This window comes from Condylura cristata, unplaced genomic scaffold (assembly GCF_000260355.1).
Source record: "Condylura cristata isolate star-nosed mole 26May11 unplaced genomic scaffold, ConCri1.0 scaffold00003, whole genome shotgun sequence".
Taxonomy (NCBI): Eukaryota; Metazoa; Chordata; class Mammalia; order Eulipotyphla; family Talpidae; genus Condylura; species Condylura cristata.
Genome location: NW_004567104.1, coordinates 61758756 through 61778358, shown reverse-complemented (window position 1 = coordinate 61778358; position 19603 = coordinate 61758756). Strand labels below are relative to the sequence as shown.

Here is a 19603-nt window from a genome sequence, read left to right as displayed (position 1 = left end):
CAGCAGTGTACTTCGTTAATTCGCCAGTTCTGCTCCCCACTCTGTCTCTGGTGAAGCCTCTCACCGCCCCTGAGCCTCTGTATGAACAAATAAATAAATCTTTAAAAAAAAAATTAACATCCCATTAAAAAAGTGTATATATTTTTAACAGATCTTTGAAGGAAGATTCGTAGATATACTAGATAACTTTTTTTTTGGTATTAAAATATATTTTTTATAACACTTTATTTTTACATCATTTTGTACATTTTTTTTTTCATCTCAATTGTAATTCCTGTGGGCTTCCCATCACCAAGTCAGTCACCCGTGTGCCATCACCATAATCCCATGCACTTTCCTCCCCACCGTCCCGTTTTTGATCCCATTCCCCACTCCACCCCTACAAAATGTCTCTGGTATATGGCTGTTCATTATTCTTGTTATTTTCCCGCCTGGTCCATTATACTCCTGCTATGAGTGAAACCATCCGGTGTTTTTCTTTCTTTCTGGCTTATCTCACTAAGCATGATCTTTTCCAGCTCCATCCAAGTTGCTGCAAAAGACATGTGTTTCTTTTTTGGTTGCTGAGTAATATTCCATTGTATATATATACCACATCTTTTTAATCCAGTCATCTACTAGATAACTTTTAATGTTTCTTCCAACCCTTAAATTTTTAAATTTTTTTCTCTTAATCTATCTTCAAGCGCATTCATTTTTTCTTCTCTCATATTAAGACTACCAGAGAGCCCATGTCCTTTTTATCACATCACACTTTTCTAGGATTTACCACACTCTTCATCAAACATAAATTTTAAATGTAACATTTAAACCAATTTTTATTGATATGCCATCTGTTTACTGAATTATATAATTTGGGGGTGTCACACAGTAACATGTGTGCTTCTCTAGTTCGAGTTCCAGTGCCCATACACTAGATACTGCTCCTCCCCTCCCCCTCTGGTGACTGCTTTATTTTTTCACAGAGTTGGTCTGTGAAAGTCTTACTGTATTTTGCCAGTATGAGATTTTTTTTGATTATTGCTGTATTTTATATTCCAGAAATGTGTGAGACCATCAGTATTTTTTTCACATTCTGACTAATTTCACTTAGCATAATCACCTCAGGATCTATCCATTTTCTCCAAAAAGATACTATTTCATCTTTTCTAATACATTAATTGTATTCCATCGAACCTATATTCCATCATTTCTTTATCTACTCATCTGTCAATGAGCACTTAGGTATGCTGATGATCTAATATTTTCTTGAAAAATTGCCCCTATCTAAAAAAATCATGAAATAAGAATAGAACTTAAATATTGTTAGCTGGTTACTTTTGATCATCCTTAAGTGACTCATTAAGTAGTTCAAAGTGAATTTCATTATTTTGCCCTCACCTCTCTACTTCACTGCCTTGTTCCCACATTCTTGTACAGAATTTTAAAATCAAGTGACATATTTGCCAACTGAATACAGCCATAAAAGCAGTATGTGGGGCAAAATGTGGCAGGAGACAGGTTTAACCCATCATATTCCTCATCTTCTATGCCTTATAACAATACAACTTGTAATCTATCTAGACCCACTCTAATTATGTCAGTCCTCTCAAATAGTTGTATATTGAAGCAAACTTGTAGAAACCGAATCCTACTAGCGTGAATTCTAAGCTAAACTTCAATGTTATTTAACCAGGAATTTTATTTGAATAAGCTTTTTTAAAAAAGTAAATGAAGGAACACTAGAGAATTGATTCTTGTTGCAGAAGTGGAGAAAGAGGAAGAGGAAGATGAGATGCAAGGTTGTTCATGGAGGAGGGAGATCAGCATCCAGCCACCTGTGGAGAGAGAGAATAGTGCTCCCAAAAGGAAGTGAGCATTGATGTCAGAGTTGAGAAAGTCACTGACTGAAAAGCCATTCCAACAACAAAAAATTGATTCCTTTGGGAAAGCAGTTTTCAGGTATTTTAGATATTATTTGGAACTGAGATAAACATGAGGCTGGAAGTAAATAGGATATAAAAAACCAGAAAAATCTAATAGCATTCTTTTGAGAAATTTGGAGGGAAGGAAAGAGACACTAGCAAACTGGAGATGTAGGGACGAGATGGAGCTTACAAAATGACTAAACCTGAAAGATATTAAAGCGTTTTCTTTAAGTTTAGAAAATAAAGCTCCAGAAATATTGATGACTCAGTGGAAATGAAGAATAAGAGACCCAGCAGAGAGACCCTTCATGGGAGAAGTGGATGGGATCAGTTGGGATTCAGTTTTAAAGGAAGAGGAACCACACATTGTGAGAGCAGTGTGAAGCATAAATGGGTGCAAAAATAAAATTAGCTTATGTGTGTTGTATCTATTTTAGGACTATACATTTGTACGTGTTGCTGTTCGTTATTTCTGAAAGGCAGAAAATCCTCGATGTACTCATATTCTCCTAGTCATACATCCATACATAGCTTAAACATTGTTTCTGGATATCCTTTGACATGTGCAGTCTGCTTTGGAAGTTTGTCTTCATGCTCTGAGATACTCCCATTGTATTGATCTGGGTATACTTTATCCTATAAAGTCATTTACTAAATTCTTCCTTGAGAATGCAAGCACTTTGCAGACAGATGCATACCTATTTGCCTTTGATTCTCAGAGTCCAATACATATGCAGACATTTATCGTATGTGTGAAATCAATAATCATATCTGCTTAGTGGAAATGAATTGTCACAGGCACAGCACTTCTGGAGTGGTGCACTTCCCTGAGTGCTGAACGATGGGTATGATAGTGAACGCCCTGTCGTTCCCCGCTGTGAAATTCTGTGAATTGACTGCCTATCTTTTGTCATCATTCTTCACCTTACAGCTATTCTGTCTAAATCTGTCTTTACTCCAGGCTCTGTAAACATTTCACCCACCCTCTTTTCCATCCCAGTCATACTAAGTAACAAATTTTTCAATAACTGCTAGGTTTAGTGCAGAAATGTGCAGAATGGGAGTCCACACAAAGGGGGATAATAAAATTTATGATCAATGTCAGTTTAAAGTCTCATTGGTAGACAATGCTCACTACTGGGAAGCTGTCATGGGGTGGCTTCCTCAGGACTGCATAGCCTGCAGTCCTTGTACGGGTGTCCTCTCCTTTTCTTTCTGGAATTCCTTCTCTGCTTGTCTCCCCACATCACGGTAGCCACCCTATGAACACTGTGGTTGGCAGAATATCGTCTCCCTATGATGTCCATGTCCTAATCTTTCTAACTTATAGAATATGTAAATATATTACGAGGCAACAAGGAATTAAGGTAACAGATGGAGTTAAGGTTGCTAATCAGCTGACCTTAGAGTAGAAATTTTCTTGGATTATCCAGGTAGATCCAATGTAATCACAGGGTCTTTACAAGTGAAGAGGAAGGGAACTATGTCACCGGTAAGAAATGTCCCACTGGCCACTGTGGACTTTGCAAATGGGAGAGGCCCATCAAGGAAAGCTACTGAGCTCTAGAACTTGAATGGATGAGAAAATATATTCTCCCCTTGTGCTTTCAGAAATGTTTTTTAGGCCACCTGGCAGCTTGGCTTTACTCTCCTAAAGCCTGTTGGATTCTAAAATACAGAACTGTAAAATAATAAATATATTTTGCATTATGTAATTAAATTTTTAATCACTTGTAACAACTGCAAATAGAACCCTAACACAAGAACCAAGATAACAAGCCCAAATTCATTTGGATATGAAATGTCTTCTGTTTGTTTGATAAAGTATAACTGACATACAATATACTAGATTTAGGGGTAGAACCTAGGGATGTTGTTTTTGTATGCAATATCAGTGAAAGATCTTCACTCATTTTTACTCAAAATGTACTCTAGTCTAAGGTCTAGGATGTTCCTTGTTAAATTAAAAGAACATTAGCTACGTTTCCTTTATAAAACAGCCACATCACATTAACATGAATGGAAGAGAATCTTCCCATGCTCAAGCCCTCTTTTCATTTCTACCACAAATACCCTGTTGAAAGGTTTTAGAAATAGCCTGATCCCTCTTCCAAGAAAACATTAAAATATGCGTGTGTCCACTACATCATACATTTCATATGCAGATATATAAATAACATGTCTATTAAAGGAAAGGGAGGGAAAAAAGCTTGAAGAATAGGAAATTTTTAAACATTGATTTGGCAAACTCTCCCAATTTAACTTATAACACAGTACTAAATAGCTATATATCTAAGGAACAGACAATGCACATTTAGTAAAGTTGAACACAATCATGACACAACCATTTCAATTATTCAAATACAGCTTCCTTCACTGGACTTAAATAAATTCTAAAGTAATCATCTCAAATTTTAATGTGAAACAAATCAAATGGAGACCTTATTAAAATTTAGACTCTAGGACCCTCCCTGGTGGCACTAAGAAGCTAAACACAGCACTAACAAGCTAAAGCCACTTCCGCATGAGTTCGATTCCCGCCTGCCCCGGAGGGATCCCACATGGCGCAGCAGACCTCTCCTGACCCACCCGCTGCTCCCCTCAGCAGTGTACTTTGACAATCTGCCTCTTCTGCTCCCTACTCTGTCTCTGGTGAATCCTCTCACCGCCCCTGCACCTCTGGCCTGTACCCAAGTTCTGTATGCATAAATAAATAAATCTTAAAATAAATAAATAAATAAATTTACAGTCTAATTCTAAGGGCCTTGTAGTGCCTGAAATTCGGAAGTTCTGACATTCTGAATACACTAGGGATGATGTTGATGCTGCTGGCGCCGGGAACATATTTTAAGTAGCCATCTCACAGGGGACCTTGAGGACCATAGAATCTAATGGTTGAGTTTTACATTTGTTTAAAGAACATGTCAAAATATATACTTGCTGTTTTTTATGATTTATTAGATGATTACAGAGGACAGAAATTCTTTCAACTTTTTATTTGTAATTAAAATCATTTTATGACAAGATATTAAGGTTATCCACTTCATTTGTAATTGATGACATCGTTGAACCAATTTTTCTTCAATGACAAGTAATCACAACAAACTCTGTCTTCTGTAATCATGTCAAACTTTGTGTTCCCCAAGCATGTACATCAAGCATATGTTTCCAAATACATTTCCACTAGCTTATTATGAGTGTTTGTTCATCTGTGGACCAGGAAAAGATAGGATCAAGAGTTCAGATGTCATTAACTAGTTTCCTTTCCCACTATTGTCATTGCCAACAGAAGTCCTGTATTTGGTTAGTTTCCATACCCACATGGGGAAGGCCAAGAATGTAGCAAATCTGATGCTGTTCACTAGTCTGAAAATGTCAGCGCCCTTTACCTCTGGCTGCAAGACCCTACCCCCAAGGTCTGTCTCCTGCCAACTCTCCATTCCCATCTTATGCCATTCTCTCTCCTTCATTGTTTTATTTCTACCCACACGGATACTCTTCCAGTGTTCTGATCTCTCTCCCGCCTCAGACATGTGTTTACACACTTTTCTCCCCTTTCACACAACTCTTCCCAAACTCTTCATTTTATTTATTTCTGAATTGTTCTTGCAGTCTTAACTCACAAGTCTCCATCTTGTCAAAGTCTTCTTGGACTCCTTGGACTAAATCACGTGTCCTTGCCACACACTTTCTAATTATATACTTGGGTGACTTTCTGATTACATATTGTCTTTCTAGATGACCATGTGCTCCATGAGGATGGGGTTTATGTCTATACCTTCTCTCCCTGTATACAGTGCCTACACAGGAGGAAGCATTGGAGAAAGATTGCTAAAATAATGAATGCCAAATTTACTTTTCATTGGGTTGATTAGACAGCTAATGTTAGAATTAGAGAACTATTTTCTAAGAGAAAAATGACAGGTAAGGATATAAAACTTCAGACGAAATCCTTTTCATTCACTGATAACTAATACTCATGTTAGGCGATCAGCTCCCACCTAGACATCTATTCATTTGTTCCTTGATCAGTCATCACCAGGTACTATGTCAGCTGCTGGGACTACAGATGGGATCTACTGACTCCTCTCCTTGGGCAGCTGAGCCTTGTGGGTAGCCTCTGTGCCCTGTGCCGTTCTCTGGTGACCTGAGAGAGGTTTGTGCAGTTTTCATTGTGTCAAAATCTGCTATTACAATAGAGAATGTGCAGTCAGGCCATGGCTACAATCTCATTCGTGTCGTTTCCTGGACAAAGACCTGTGTCTTTGTGTCTGCTTTGTGTTTTAAATACTAAGATAGATAAAAATATTCCACTGCAATGAGTAAGAAAGACGGCCATTTGCCACCTCCTCCTCTCAGCTAAGTGTTTGCAAATTCAGCAATGATGAGAATCTGTATTACGTGAAGACTTAAAAAAAATATCTACACACTTCATAACACAAAAGCAGTAACATTTCCACAGTGGTTAGGTTTCAACACAAAGCATTTTGATGTTTTCCCCTAAACTCACCAAAAATAATTTTACATATATAAACACACACACATGCACATGCACACATACATGTACATATTTTTTTTACAAAATGAAAATATAGATATTAAAAATAGGTTTTAGTTTTAGAGCGATACTTTGTTAAGATATAGTCAAGAGGTAGGAATGTTCAAACCATGCTTTCCTCTGGAGTGTAACTGTGCATGAAATAACTGTTTTATATGTAAAATATGTCATTCATATTCAAAACTGCAGTTGTACAGTTTCAAATAAAATGATCTATGCATTTTCAAAAGTATCTTATGTTAAAATATATGCACTTCCTCTTTAAATAACAAATTTTACATCCCTGAAAATATTTTCACTTTAACCTTTGTTACTTTTGGTCTCTGAGAAAGTCATTTTCAAAATCTGTAACTATAGATACAGAGTGCTTTAATTAACAAAATTGAATAAATAAAATTTGTTTGCATTTTCCACATCAGAACCAGGAATGAACACTGAAGTTAGGTATGTTAAAGGATGAATTATTTCTCCCCATTGTTTTCTGAGTTTTACTACATATAATAAGGGTTTTTAATGAAATAAGTGGGTGAAATAATAAGGGCTCTTCTTTTTCTGTTGTTCTTATAACTAAAAATATTCCTAAGTGTATCTGTATCATAATTACCTTTTGGAGAGGCGACTTACTCTCTTTTCAATATTAAAGCTGAACATATGCAGTGATGATTTTAATTAAAAATTGTTGGTAGTATTATAAAATAGTTCATGAGCATTAAGAGTGATAATATTCTTTTGAGGAAAACTGGGTTAACTTACATATATAAGAACAGAACTCAAGACTTTAGGTTAGCCTAGTTTCCTAATTTTGCACATTTTTCAATTAATTTTGCTGTTTTGTGATTTGCAGCAATTTGAAACTTGAAAATCATAGATTTCATATTAGTCAAAATAGCAAATGAAAATTTAAATGTGGGGAAAAGAGCTCGCAAGCTCCTCAAAGAATTTAACAAGGAGGCCTCATGGATCTAAGAATCTAAGAGACAGAACTATAAAACAAATCTCAAATATTTTGGTTTAATTTCAAACAAGTGAAAAGTTATTAGAAGAATAACTAGAGTGTATTATTGACTCAGATTGATAACCTATTTATATTTGGTCCTATTTACTGTATCATTCAATATCTATCAAGTTATTCTGAAACAACAGCAGCCTGGGTGTCCCAGCCTGCCTTGTGATAGAGCTGTACTCTGGAGGTAGTCAAGGAACGCTCTGCTGGGATTTGGAGAGAGCAAATAGGTCACAGTAGCCCACGAGTAGCTAGCTAGTAGCCTGTTCATAGGAGTCCACATAAAATTTAATAGTCTTTGGCAAACATATCTACACAACAGGTGAGAATCGATACAACTGAAAGCAACCAGTTTGCTTTGTTTTCAATGAAACAACCTTTAAATCTTTGACCAAGTTGGATAGTCAATCACAAGCAAGGTCGTGATTTAGATTTGCTGCAGGAAAGGTTACTAATTTTGTAAAACGTGGCCTTAGTCATTTTGTGAACATAAAAAGAGTCACCAGATCTCTTTAATTAAAATTTATCTGATGTTTCTACTAGTATGCTAAAAAAACCTACAACTGCTCTTCAGTCTCACAAGTTATCTCCTAGTCTGTTAAGTAAACTGAGAAGATAGTTATTTTCTATGTAGGTTTTCATTTTCCTAATTTTTACTAAAAAGAAAGGAAAATATTTTGTTGTTAACTTTTACTCTAAATTCTACTTCTAAATGTTTTATTCTGTTTTTCAAATTAATCTCACTAGCTTCTTTCAAGTAAGAGCTATTTTCTATGAATATAATTTTTGCATACGGATTTAAAATGCTCTTTTTTAATCTGCTTAAAATGTGACATTTTTTACTGTCAGCTTTAATATAAATTCATATTTTTACAACAATTTATAGTGCATTCCATTTAAAAGTCTTGAGGACTTCCTATAACTTTTATTCAAATAGAAGTTGTCGACTGTCATTTTCCTCACAATTGTAATTTTACTGACAGGAATGCAAGTAAAGAAAGTCAGCTTATTTATATCAGCAACTATAACCAGTGCAAAAATCTGCTGTTTTGAAAGAAAATTTATTAAGTGTTACTTTGTTCTTTTGTAATTATTTAACATTTCATTAAAAGCATAATTAACACGGGCCCTCCCTGGTGGTGCAGCGGGTTAAAGCACTGCACTAAGAAGCTAAAGCCACTTCAGCATGAGTGTGATGCCCGCCCGCCCCAGAGGTGACCCACATGGTGCAGCAGGACCTCTCCTGACCCGCCCGCTGCTCCCCTCAGTGGTATACTTCGATAAAAAAAAAAGCATAATTAATTAACACACTCATCATATTCAGATTTAATATTTAATAACAATCAAACTCTTTGTCAATGACTAAAAACAGATAGTGATAGATTTTAGCATGACATCAATGAAGTGAATGTCATTGCTGAATTTTCTATGTGCATTATGATTTTGTTTTCTCTGTATCTCTATAAACAACTTTCAAAATAACATAAGCATATCAAAAATGTGCTTGGAAAAAAATTTTCATCATGGCATCAAATTTGTGTTTATTTCCCCCCAATGTACTTGCATTTTCCTGCTACTTATTTGATGACTAATTACCAGCCATTTCTAATGACATCATGTGTATGTGTCTGTGTGTGTGAGTGTGTGAGCGTGCATTGTGTAATGTTGATGGGTGGGAGGATGATCTGTATGGTTGGTAATATATGATTCTAAGGAAGGTAAAGAAAATTCTCGGTATAGAATATGTGATCTAGGCTCTCTAATCAGTTGATTCCACACTCACTGGAACAAGATGTGATTCAGGAAGTACACATGTGGCATTAGGTAGTGCAAAGGAAGTTTAACATGAGACAATAGCAATAAACACACTTTCCTCCTCAGTACAAATGGGGAAGCATGCACCCCAGGGATCTGCTTGTAATCACCATGGTACAAGGGGAGTCATCTCTAGAATGAAACCCGCCCTTCAGAAGGCAGTTTGGAAACAGAGATCAGATCTTGGGAAGTACTAATGGTAACTCAGATCTCTCAAGCCAGGTTTACTTGTGGGAATTTTAGTCACATGAGCCAAGACATTTCCTTTAATGTTTAAACCATATTGAATTGGATATTCTATCATCCGTAAGCAAACTATCCCAACAGGTACTAATGTTCACTGTAAGTAAACCCTTGTGCTATAATATTCTTTCACACACCAACCCATCCCATGACAACGTGATCCTCATTTTCACATGATCTTTGCTTTGTTCAGAGTACTATTTCTGTCTTAGATGAGAGAGTTTGAGAGTTTTGTTCTGGCATTTAGTCCATCTGATGGCTCTTTTTCAATTTTACTTAGGCTTCTTCTTAAAGTTCTCAAAAACAATTCAGCACCACCTATAATTTTATCTTTTAAAATTTAAATCACAGGGCCCTCCTTGGTGGTGCAGCGGGATAAAGCACAGCACTAAGAAGCTTAAGCCACTTCAGCATGAGTTCGATCCCTGCCTGCCCCGGAGGTGACCCACATGGCACGGCAGACCTCTCCTAACCCGCCCGCTGCTCCCCTCAGCAGTGTACTTCGTCGATCTGCCTGTTCTGCTCCTCACTCTGTCTCTGGTGAATCCTCTCACCCTCCGCATCTCTGGCCTGTACCCCAGTTCTGTATGAATAAATAAATCTTTAAAAAAATTAAATCACAAAAATATGCTTAAGTAGGCATAAGACTTTCAACCACAACATTATGCATTTTGTTAAGTTCAAAATAGTTGGTATTTAATACAGCAATCTGTGAAATTCAAAGCTTGACTTCAAAAAGATTCTGTAAGTATTAAAAATATATACAGCTTTTATAGTTATTTACCTACTTGCTACCTGACACTGTTATTTGGTAAATTAATAGGTGTTTTTTTTTTTTTTAACATGATCATGTTACAGGGCCCCTAGAGCCTCATCCTTGTTTGTTGCCTCCTTGTAGTTGAGTCACAGGTGAATAGGAAAAATCACAAAACCCTGCCCAGCCAATCATCAGTGAGAAACAGATCCTCCTGCTCCAGTGATCACCCCCATAAAAACAGGACCCCCACTGGACTCATGTCAAGTGTAGCTCAGGGAAATCACTCTCTCCTCTAGAGTGATCAACAATAAACATTCCTTGCTGGAGCCCTTGTTTAGAACTCTCTAAGTTTCTTTTGTTTTATCAATAAAGCCCAACAAGGGTGGGTAACAATCACTGCATTTAACAGTAAATTAGCTTGATAGATCATATAAAGTCCACATCTAATTGAGCTTGAAAGAGCACATGTAAACGTTTTACATAAGCAGAATAAGACACATAAAATAAGCTGTTAAGTTTTACTACTAATATTCTTTGCAAGTTTAAACTTTATTTTGACTTTTGTTCTTTACTGGTAAATTTTGGTGCAGACCCCTGCTGTGGAATTTGTGATTATCTAAACACTGAGGGACATTTGATGAAATAGTTCATTATTTCACACATTATTACCCCTAATTCATATAGTAACCACACTCTTAGAAATTTTGTGCAAAGCAACAGAATTTGTTTTGACATTATTTCCATGGGCATCAAATTTTCGGGTAAGTAAACTATAACTAGCCAATGCAAACATGCTAAATAACTGAAGTACAATAAAATATGTGTATAGCAATGATGCAAAATTACATGCCACTATGAATAAGTAGATTGTTAGCCAGAGCATCAGGTCTCTAATATCATCAAAAGTTAAATTATATCAAGGTGTGTTGAAATTGAGTGATCTGCCCATTGTTAGTCCCGACAGTTGACAAGTAATAAATTACATATTGATGGGCATCCCCCCTCTTTACCCTGACCCCCCAAATCTTGCAGGGTCCTTTTTGGTTGCTCTAACTCTGCCATGTTCTGCCATTTGTTAACTATTTTTTATACCTTCCTTTGATCAAAGCACTAGCATTATTCAGTTGGTATACTCTTCTCATTTTTTCAATGAAAATTTCACACTGTTCATAAGCAAATAAAATAAATTTCAGGCTCATATCTAACTTCAGTGATGACTTCCACTTTTGACAACTCTGCCACCATGTTAATACAAATACTATTTTTTCTGTGTTAAAACAGTGTGGGGATGAGATGTCAAGCAACTTTCCCCCAAAGTTGAGACAAGAATGCTACCCCTTTCCTGGCAATAGAAATTAATGGGAGATACCCCAAAATACTTTTAACATTCATCACACAACAGGTAAAGTAACTCTGAGGATTGCAGTTGGGCAATGCAGCCCTTTATATAAACAGCTACGATTCCTTTTTTGGAAGGAACAGTGTTATGGCTGCCTTTGAAATGAAATCACCAGTTACCCAACTCCCTGTAGGAGTTCCCTCTGACTTTGCCAGTGACAGGAGAAACTTGAGTCCTTCAGCCTCTCTTCAAATCCTCAAAGCTCTGCCCTCTCCTCTTCTACTGCCTTCTCCCATACTTCTCCCACCTCATTAAAGCAGCAGAATGTAAATGAATGGAAACAAAAATCATGAGAGAAAAGTAAGGAGAATGTGCTCAGTGAGATCCATCGAGGCATAAATCTTTGGTTTATGTTTTTTTTTTAATAATATAATCGTTTATTTTTACATCATTTGGGTTTTATGTTTTACTGAAATGGAATTATTTGCCTACATCTGCCCACTCTCAACATCTAGTTCAAATTCACATGTGTATGTCTGTGCCCAATCTCTTTATATTTCTTGGTTATTATCAAAAAGGAGCAGTGTTTTTGCAACTAAAAATTATATGAATCTAGGAAAATACATACTTTCCTCTAAATGATGAATACATGAATATTTATGTTTTCTAGGTAGGTATTGATATGATTTTAGAGGTTAATCATATACTATTCTGTTTGGGAAAATAGTTAAATCTGCTTGCTTTCTCTAACTATACAAGACAACTGGAAAATACAGGCAGCTTTTAAGTTGAGTGGGTGCAGGGTGGAGAAAGAGAGAGCAAAAAATAAATCTTAGAGGTTAAGCAAAATGAATGAGCCATGTGGGTATGATACAGTGTTGACTACAGTGTGACACCATGGGTGTAGCTTCTGTGCCCGTCTATGGTGACAATGCTGTCACAGTAGTAATAGAGATTACAAATCATCTGCTAAGCATGTCTGGGCCAATGTCCATTTCTGAATACAGAAGTCAGAGAGGAGACTGCTGAGCTTGGAATGAGAATATACCTGGGGGAGAAAAAGTGAGCAATTAGGAAACATGAATGAAAACGGCATGCCACGGAGATGCCATAGGCTACTGAAGGGAGTGACACTGATAAACAAAAAAATTGGCGAGCTACAATATCTGTGTAGGGAGAGCTAGCAGTCTAGCATTCCATGCACCAGAGATTCCAAAACAGTAGCAGCTAATCCCCATTCAGTCCCCTTGAAATTTTATCCCGCCTCACTCCACTCTATTCTCAACATTTATTTGACGTAGGAAACTATAAATTATCCATGGACATACACATGTGTATTTAGGTATAGTATTTCCTAATTTCTTCAAGACATTTTCTCTCCTTAAGTTGGAGTTTCAATTCAGTATTAAGGTGTGAATAGTAGGGTGTGGAGGTAAAGTCTGAAAGGGCATTTGAGGGGCGACATTATTAATTTCAGTATATTCATGAGGGAAATAAATGATTGACTAATTATATTGTATTGATGTAGTAATTCACAGTTAAGTGGACAGGTCTTAAAATAATTTATTTGAACAAAAGCTGCTTGTGTGTGTGTGTGTTTACGGTTTCTCAAGGTCCCAGAAAGAAAAATGTTTATTGGCATAAAAATAGTTATACATTTCTAAGTTTAACATAATCTGTTTCAAATGTACATGATTTTACTTTCATTAAATTCAGACATTTATCATAAAATGCTTTATTTCAATAATAATATTTAGGGCCTTCCTGGTAGTGCAAGGGGTTAAGTCTTAGAACTATGAAGTTATAGCAGCCACTGCAGCATGATTTTGATCCCAGGCCAGGGAGCTGACCCACATGGCGCAGCATACCTCTCCTGTCCTGCTAACTGCTCCCCTCAGCAGTGTTTCAGTCCATCTGCCTGTTCTGCTCCCCACTCTTGTCTTTGGTGAATCCTCTTACCCCTGTACCTCTGATCTGTACCCCAGTTCCTATTTCCATACATAAATAAATCATAATAAATAAATATTTCAAAATTATATATGCTTTACTACGTAATCTCAGCTAAATGAAAAATAATCAAAATCTTGTTCAGTGTATAATTTTGTCAATCATTTTAAAATTTAGCAATATATTGATTACTTATTTAGAGTTATTTTAAGGCTTTTAAAACTTTTTATAGACTAAATTTCAATGGTTTGTGGACAGAGCAAAAAGAAACTGAATTAATCTTTCCATTCCCATTAGATATTTTTAAAAAATTACTCAGCTATGTAGGAGCACTGGGAAACAGAAAACCTTTCTTTTTGCTTATTCATCTCATTAGTTAAAATATAGATTATGGTCTGTGTTAAAATGCTGATGTTACAAATAATTCTTTAAATTAAAATAAGAAACTAAATCACATTATACACATACAGTTATATAACTGAAAAGCTTAGTTCTGTATATTCTATTATTTTAGTCTTGTGTAACCTCTAACTTAAGCAGGAAACTCTTATGTAGATTAAATAAGAAATTACAGGCCCCAGATTCCAGGTTTTGTATATACTATCACCATTTTCTTCTAATTAAGTTAACTGACTTGCCTGAAGATTATCTATTTCCCTTTATAAGAGGTTGGGATAGGCCAATTCTTATTTTCAAAATTACTATGAGTTTTACATAATGCTAATTTTCTTATTAAAATAGCAATTTACAGAAAAAGTAAAATTCATCGAGACAAGGCTCTGTGAATACATAAAACACAAAGATTTTAAAAATGCTTGAATGATTACATAACAATTGAGTTAAGACAATAAGTTAGTTAAGAGAATCAGACATGGCACTAAGAAAGCACTATCTACTGTTGATATATAGTTTTAGTTTTATTAATTATCAATGCCTTTGTGCTTAAGATGTCTAAAATAATACATATTTTATTAAAAAGAAAATAAATTTATTCAAATTTTCTGCCTCTCCCTTCTGTAGCCACAACCTCTAATATTCCTAAAATTTTGCTGAAAAATATATGGGGAGAGAGTTGAAAATATTTGTGCTTTTCCTTCTCAATATGAACCACACCTTTAAAAACTTACCTTCCACATGTGATCTACGATGGCTGACTGACCGCAGCCTGAAATCTTCCTGCATGAATACACCCAGCATTAATTAGTGAGGGAGCAACTGCCTTTGGAAGAGCACTAAGGGATTGATGAGCATAATCTCCACAAGGAAATGAGACCCAGGCCACCCGATGGGATAAGAGAGCCTGAGGAATTGTTCCACAAGAAGTGATATGGCGGTGCAGCAGAGACACCTGCCCCCCCCCTCCCTGGACACCCCCGGCCTCCATGGGCTCCCAGTTCCTGCAGACTGGCAGGTGTAGCATATTATAGAGAACACTAACTGCTGGGCAGGAATTAAGCTGATAGACCTTTGTAGCTAACAGCTTGGTCAGTGCTCTCTGAAGGCACCAACCCCACCCCACCCCATCAGGAATTGGCAGATATCTGGACAGGCTACCAACTCTCCAGTTCGTAACTGCTCAGGGTGTCAGTCTGTAGACGCCGGCCATATTGCTCATGCACTGCCAGAAATATCTGCTCAAATCATATGAGTCGGCTGCTGAACAGTCAGTTGCAGCTTGGGGTTTCTGGAAGAACTCCACCAATGGACTCTGCCTCAGCCTCCACCAGTGGACTCTGCCTCAGCCTCCCTAACCAGACAGTGATTGCAGCTCTCTCTGTTGGCTTACATGGCTGCAGCATCCAGAGGGATTTATGTCCTTAGAAGTCTACTGTATTTTTCATACTTACCTGGCAGGGGAGATACCATGGTCAAGAAGTCTACTGTACTTTTCACCTCTCCAGACCTCATTTGTAGACTGGGTTTTGGACCATCACCCCTTTCTGGCTCTTGAACTCCAGTCATCCTGATTAATGATGAGGTTTCAACCAATACAACATTAGAACATGCAGCATACAGCCCAACACAGCAGGTCAATACCTGCCATCTGCAATTCTAATATAAGACTGTCTCAGCAGGATAGCGATCTAACTTCATCCATAGAAATAATCTCAGAATATCAAGTAGAGTAAGGAGATAGTGGAATTCACCCCAGTCAATGGGTCAAGACATAACCATGGGAAAAATTCTTAGTATAACAGAATTAGCCAAATTACTGGAAAACAGAATTCAAAGAACTCTAAATGATGTCTACTGAAATTAGAAGAGAATGGATGAAGAAATGAGAAGTACAACAAAGGAAAAAATATATATACATACATGTAATATATGTGTGTGGGTGTGTGTACATGCAAGAACTATGGTATAGGCATACACATATATATGCATACATAAATATATATAAATAAACTTCACACATAGATACGCATGCTCACACACTCACACATACACACAGACTAACACACACACACACACACATATGAAAAAGCTCCAAACAGAATTCACAGAGATTAGGAATTAGTATTGAATTAAAAAATACAGCGGAAAGGCTAAACAAAGTATAATCAATGAGGCTAGCGATAAAAATATAAATCTGAGAAAGCCAAAAAAGAAAGAAGCGAGAACAACAAAAAATTAGAGACCATGGAATAACATCAAAATAATCATTTGCATCACAGGGATTTTAGGAGAATTAAGAGAGAAGGGAGCAGAAAACTATTTGAAGAAATAACAGGTGAGAAATTCTCTAAGTTGGGGAGGAAGCAGACACCCAGACACAGGAAACTTCGTGTTTCAAATAAAATTAACCAAAGTAGATAAACACCAAGACACATTATATTAAAATGGCAAAAATTAAAGAAACAGTCTTCAAAGCAAACAGAAAAACAGTAGCGTCACATATAAGGAAAATCCCACAAAACTATTAGCAGATTTCTGAGCAGAAATTTTACCACAAGAGACTAGCATGATATATTCAAGGTGATGAGGAAACTAAGAAACTTGTACTCAGCTAGGCTAACACTCAGAACTGAAGAATTGATAAACAGCTTTACAGACAACTAATAGTTAACTCATCTCCTTTAAAGTGACTTGTAAAAAAATTAAGTGGACTTCTGTAAAATGAAAGAAAACTGCACTTAGAATTAATAAGATACCACATAAGAGGTAGAGTGGGGGAGAGGAAAGTGAAATGGGGACTATTTTATTCTGATTATTTTACCTGCCTGCCATTTGTTTTATGTTACTTGCCAGATATAAGTTATTAGTGCTTTTAGAGTCCTAAAAGTTTTGTTTTGTCTTCCAGGCTTTTTAATTTAAAATATGAGTTTGGAAAAGGGAGAAAAAATCTAAAGGAAAGAAATAAGGATACTCAGGCCCGCCCTAGTGGTTCAAGCGGTTAAAGTGCAGCACTGTGAAGCTATCTGCAGCAGTGACTCTCCCAGTCAGGGAAGTGACCCACATAATGTGGCAGACCTCGCCTGTTCCCCTCAGCAGTGTATTTCAATCAATCTGCCTTCCTACTTCATTTCTGGAAAATCCTCTCACCCCCTGCACCTCTGGCCTGTACCCCAGTTCTTGTATACATAAATATTACAAAAAAAAAAAGGATACTCAGTCAACTATCCAGAGAAAGTTAATCAATTTTGATATAGTCTTCATTAATACATTCTAGTTAAGCTAATATTTTCCAGTTTCATAATTTGTACCTATCGTTTAAAACTATTTTCATGTATAGAGGATTTTTGATATACAATTATTGCATTGAGCAATCTTTATCCAATAAATGTATTTTATTTAATTTCAGGGCATTTTCTTCAAATTTATTATAAATGTGCATGTTCTTTTTCACTGGATGGTCTCTTAAGTTTTAGCTAAATGAATCTTTCACAGATGTTTGATACTCAAGACATAGAATATAGTTTTACTTTGCAAACCAGTTGAGGCAATGTGATATTAGTGGGGGGAATTTCAGGAGCAAACCTGTTACCTACACATGTTTATTAAGGCCTGATCATCTGTAATTTTAGACATGGTACAACTTCAAACTGTGAACTCCCTCCTTTGCTCAATAAAGATGGTACAACCTATCTCGATGGGTTTTATGAGGTCCACATATGTCACTCTGCCATGAAAATACTTTATAAATATACGAAATATGCACTCCCACTTTCTCTTAGTGAGTTTTTCTGCATGGCAGAGGCTAGGTGACCATCATCACAGTATCCATGTTCTCTTCCATCTGAGTCTGTCTTTAAAATAAATTCCCCCAACATAATGCCAGATCTGAGGAGGGTGGGAGTGAGCCCAAGACATCTGCTTGCTTTGTGCTGTGTTCTTCTTGCAGGCACACTAAAGAAATTAAAGCTGTCAGCTGGAGTTAAAGATGTCAGTAGGGAATTGCTTACAGGAGGCAGCTGGTCTCAGGAGGCCAGTGTTCCAGCACGAGTCTTGTAGCTGAGGGAGTTGCTTGGCAGTGGGTTTTATTCCTTGGAGCACAGCAACCACCAGTGGTATTTTTTTTTTTTTAATAATCTCAGTAGTTTCATCAGTGATTCATGACTCCTATCTTCCTGATTCTGCCAGAGGTCAGATCTGAAGGTACTGCCTTCAATTTTTACTGCCTGTTCTCCCAAGGATTTTATATAATTTTTGGATCTAATTTCTTTCCCGTTTAAAGTACCTAGAGTTGATGTCCAATTTCTGAACTGAACTGATTTGTTGTTGATTATTAAACCACACAAAAATGCCAGGGATCCAATGATTGTCTGCAGGTTTGTATTTTCTTTAGAATCTTTATGCTTGTGTATCCATCAAAAAGCAGCAGAGTTGAGATTCATGATTTTTTTTTCCCACATGATTCATAAAAGTCACCTTCATCTGTTTAAATTAATTATTTGTTAATTCTATCTGCAATCTCTCTCCTGCTTCATCATCCACATTTGGACAGCAAACCTTTTCTGCTTATCAAGTGTTTTTTATTTCTGCTAATTATTGCTACTAATATCAGGGTCACTTAAGAACTTGGTTGGGAGTTACTAAAGAGGTTGATTTTAATGACTTAAGGAATGATCCTCTCACTTACAAACTATGACTTTCACCTACACTTTACCCCTCATTCATGTTAGTAAATCCGAGCAATAAAACAGAGAGGATGGTATCTAAATTATGTTTGACTTTCAAGTGGATTGACCTTTTTTCAGCTTGTACCATCTTAGCAGGGTAAGAATTCTCAGATGATAACCCACAAGGACAACGGAGACCAGGAAGACTCTTGACACTCCCATTTGTGAGATGGATTGAAAGACTCACCAGCATGTACATGAAGCACAGAACAAACCAAAATGTATTATTTAAAGTATTAGTTGCTTCACAGATGTAAAAGACCAATGGATAATTTCAGCTGGATATGTTTCAAAGCACCTTGGCATGTTTCTTGTCATTAAGCTATGGCTAGTGGCTATATCAATATGTATCATTTATTAAAGGAGAATTCATCAACATCTCCATTATGTACGCTCAATAAACCAGCAGATGGTGTATGACAATTTCTTCAAGGTGATATCAAAAACATTCTATAGAAGGCCTTTTTGTTTCCCTTAGCACTAGTTTGTTAGAAATATTTTCATTTCCAAAATAAAAAAGAAGCCAGACTTTTGTATGCAGAGAAAAGTGAATATTCAGGACACATCTATGTTTGTGTGGATGATCGCATGTGAGATGTACTGAAAATTATACAGCAGAGTTATAAAAGCAAACAACAACAACAACAACAAAAGATTAGTACAGAGAAAAACTGCTGACCAGCATACTTCACCTGGCATCTTTTTAACATGTTTCCTGCTTAACCAGAAATGGAATGAGGCAAGTTGAGTCTGAAGATAAACTGAAAATAGTTGAGTCTGAAGATAAATTGAAGATAAAGATTTTAAACTCTTTCCTTCTGAACATCTAAGGTGCATACATACCATAATACCTGAATCTTGAGGCATTTCAATTTAATTTAATAAATGCTGAAATTAATTTTGCATTTAATTGA

The 19603-nt window shown here is 36.4% G+C and overlaps 1 protein-coding gene across 1 annotated transcript in view; it reads right to left on the bottom strand.

Moving 5' to 3' along the window:
• Positions 1-19603, bottom strand: part of USP25 (ubiquitin specific peptidase 25) — a 185721-nt gene that overhangs the window by 117406 nt on the left and 48712 nt on the right. The window contains exon 4 of the mRNA XM_012730671.1: positions 14697-14745. Within this exon, the coding sequence (XP_012586125.1) occupies positions 14697-14745 (49 nt within the window). The remainder of the gene's footprint in view (positions 1-14696; positions 14746-19603) is intronic.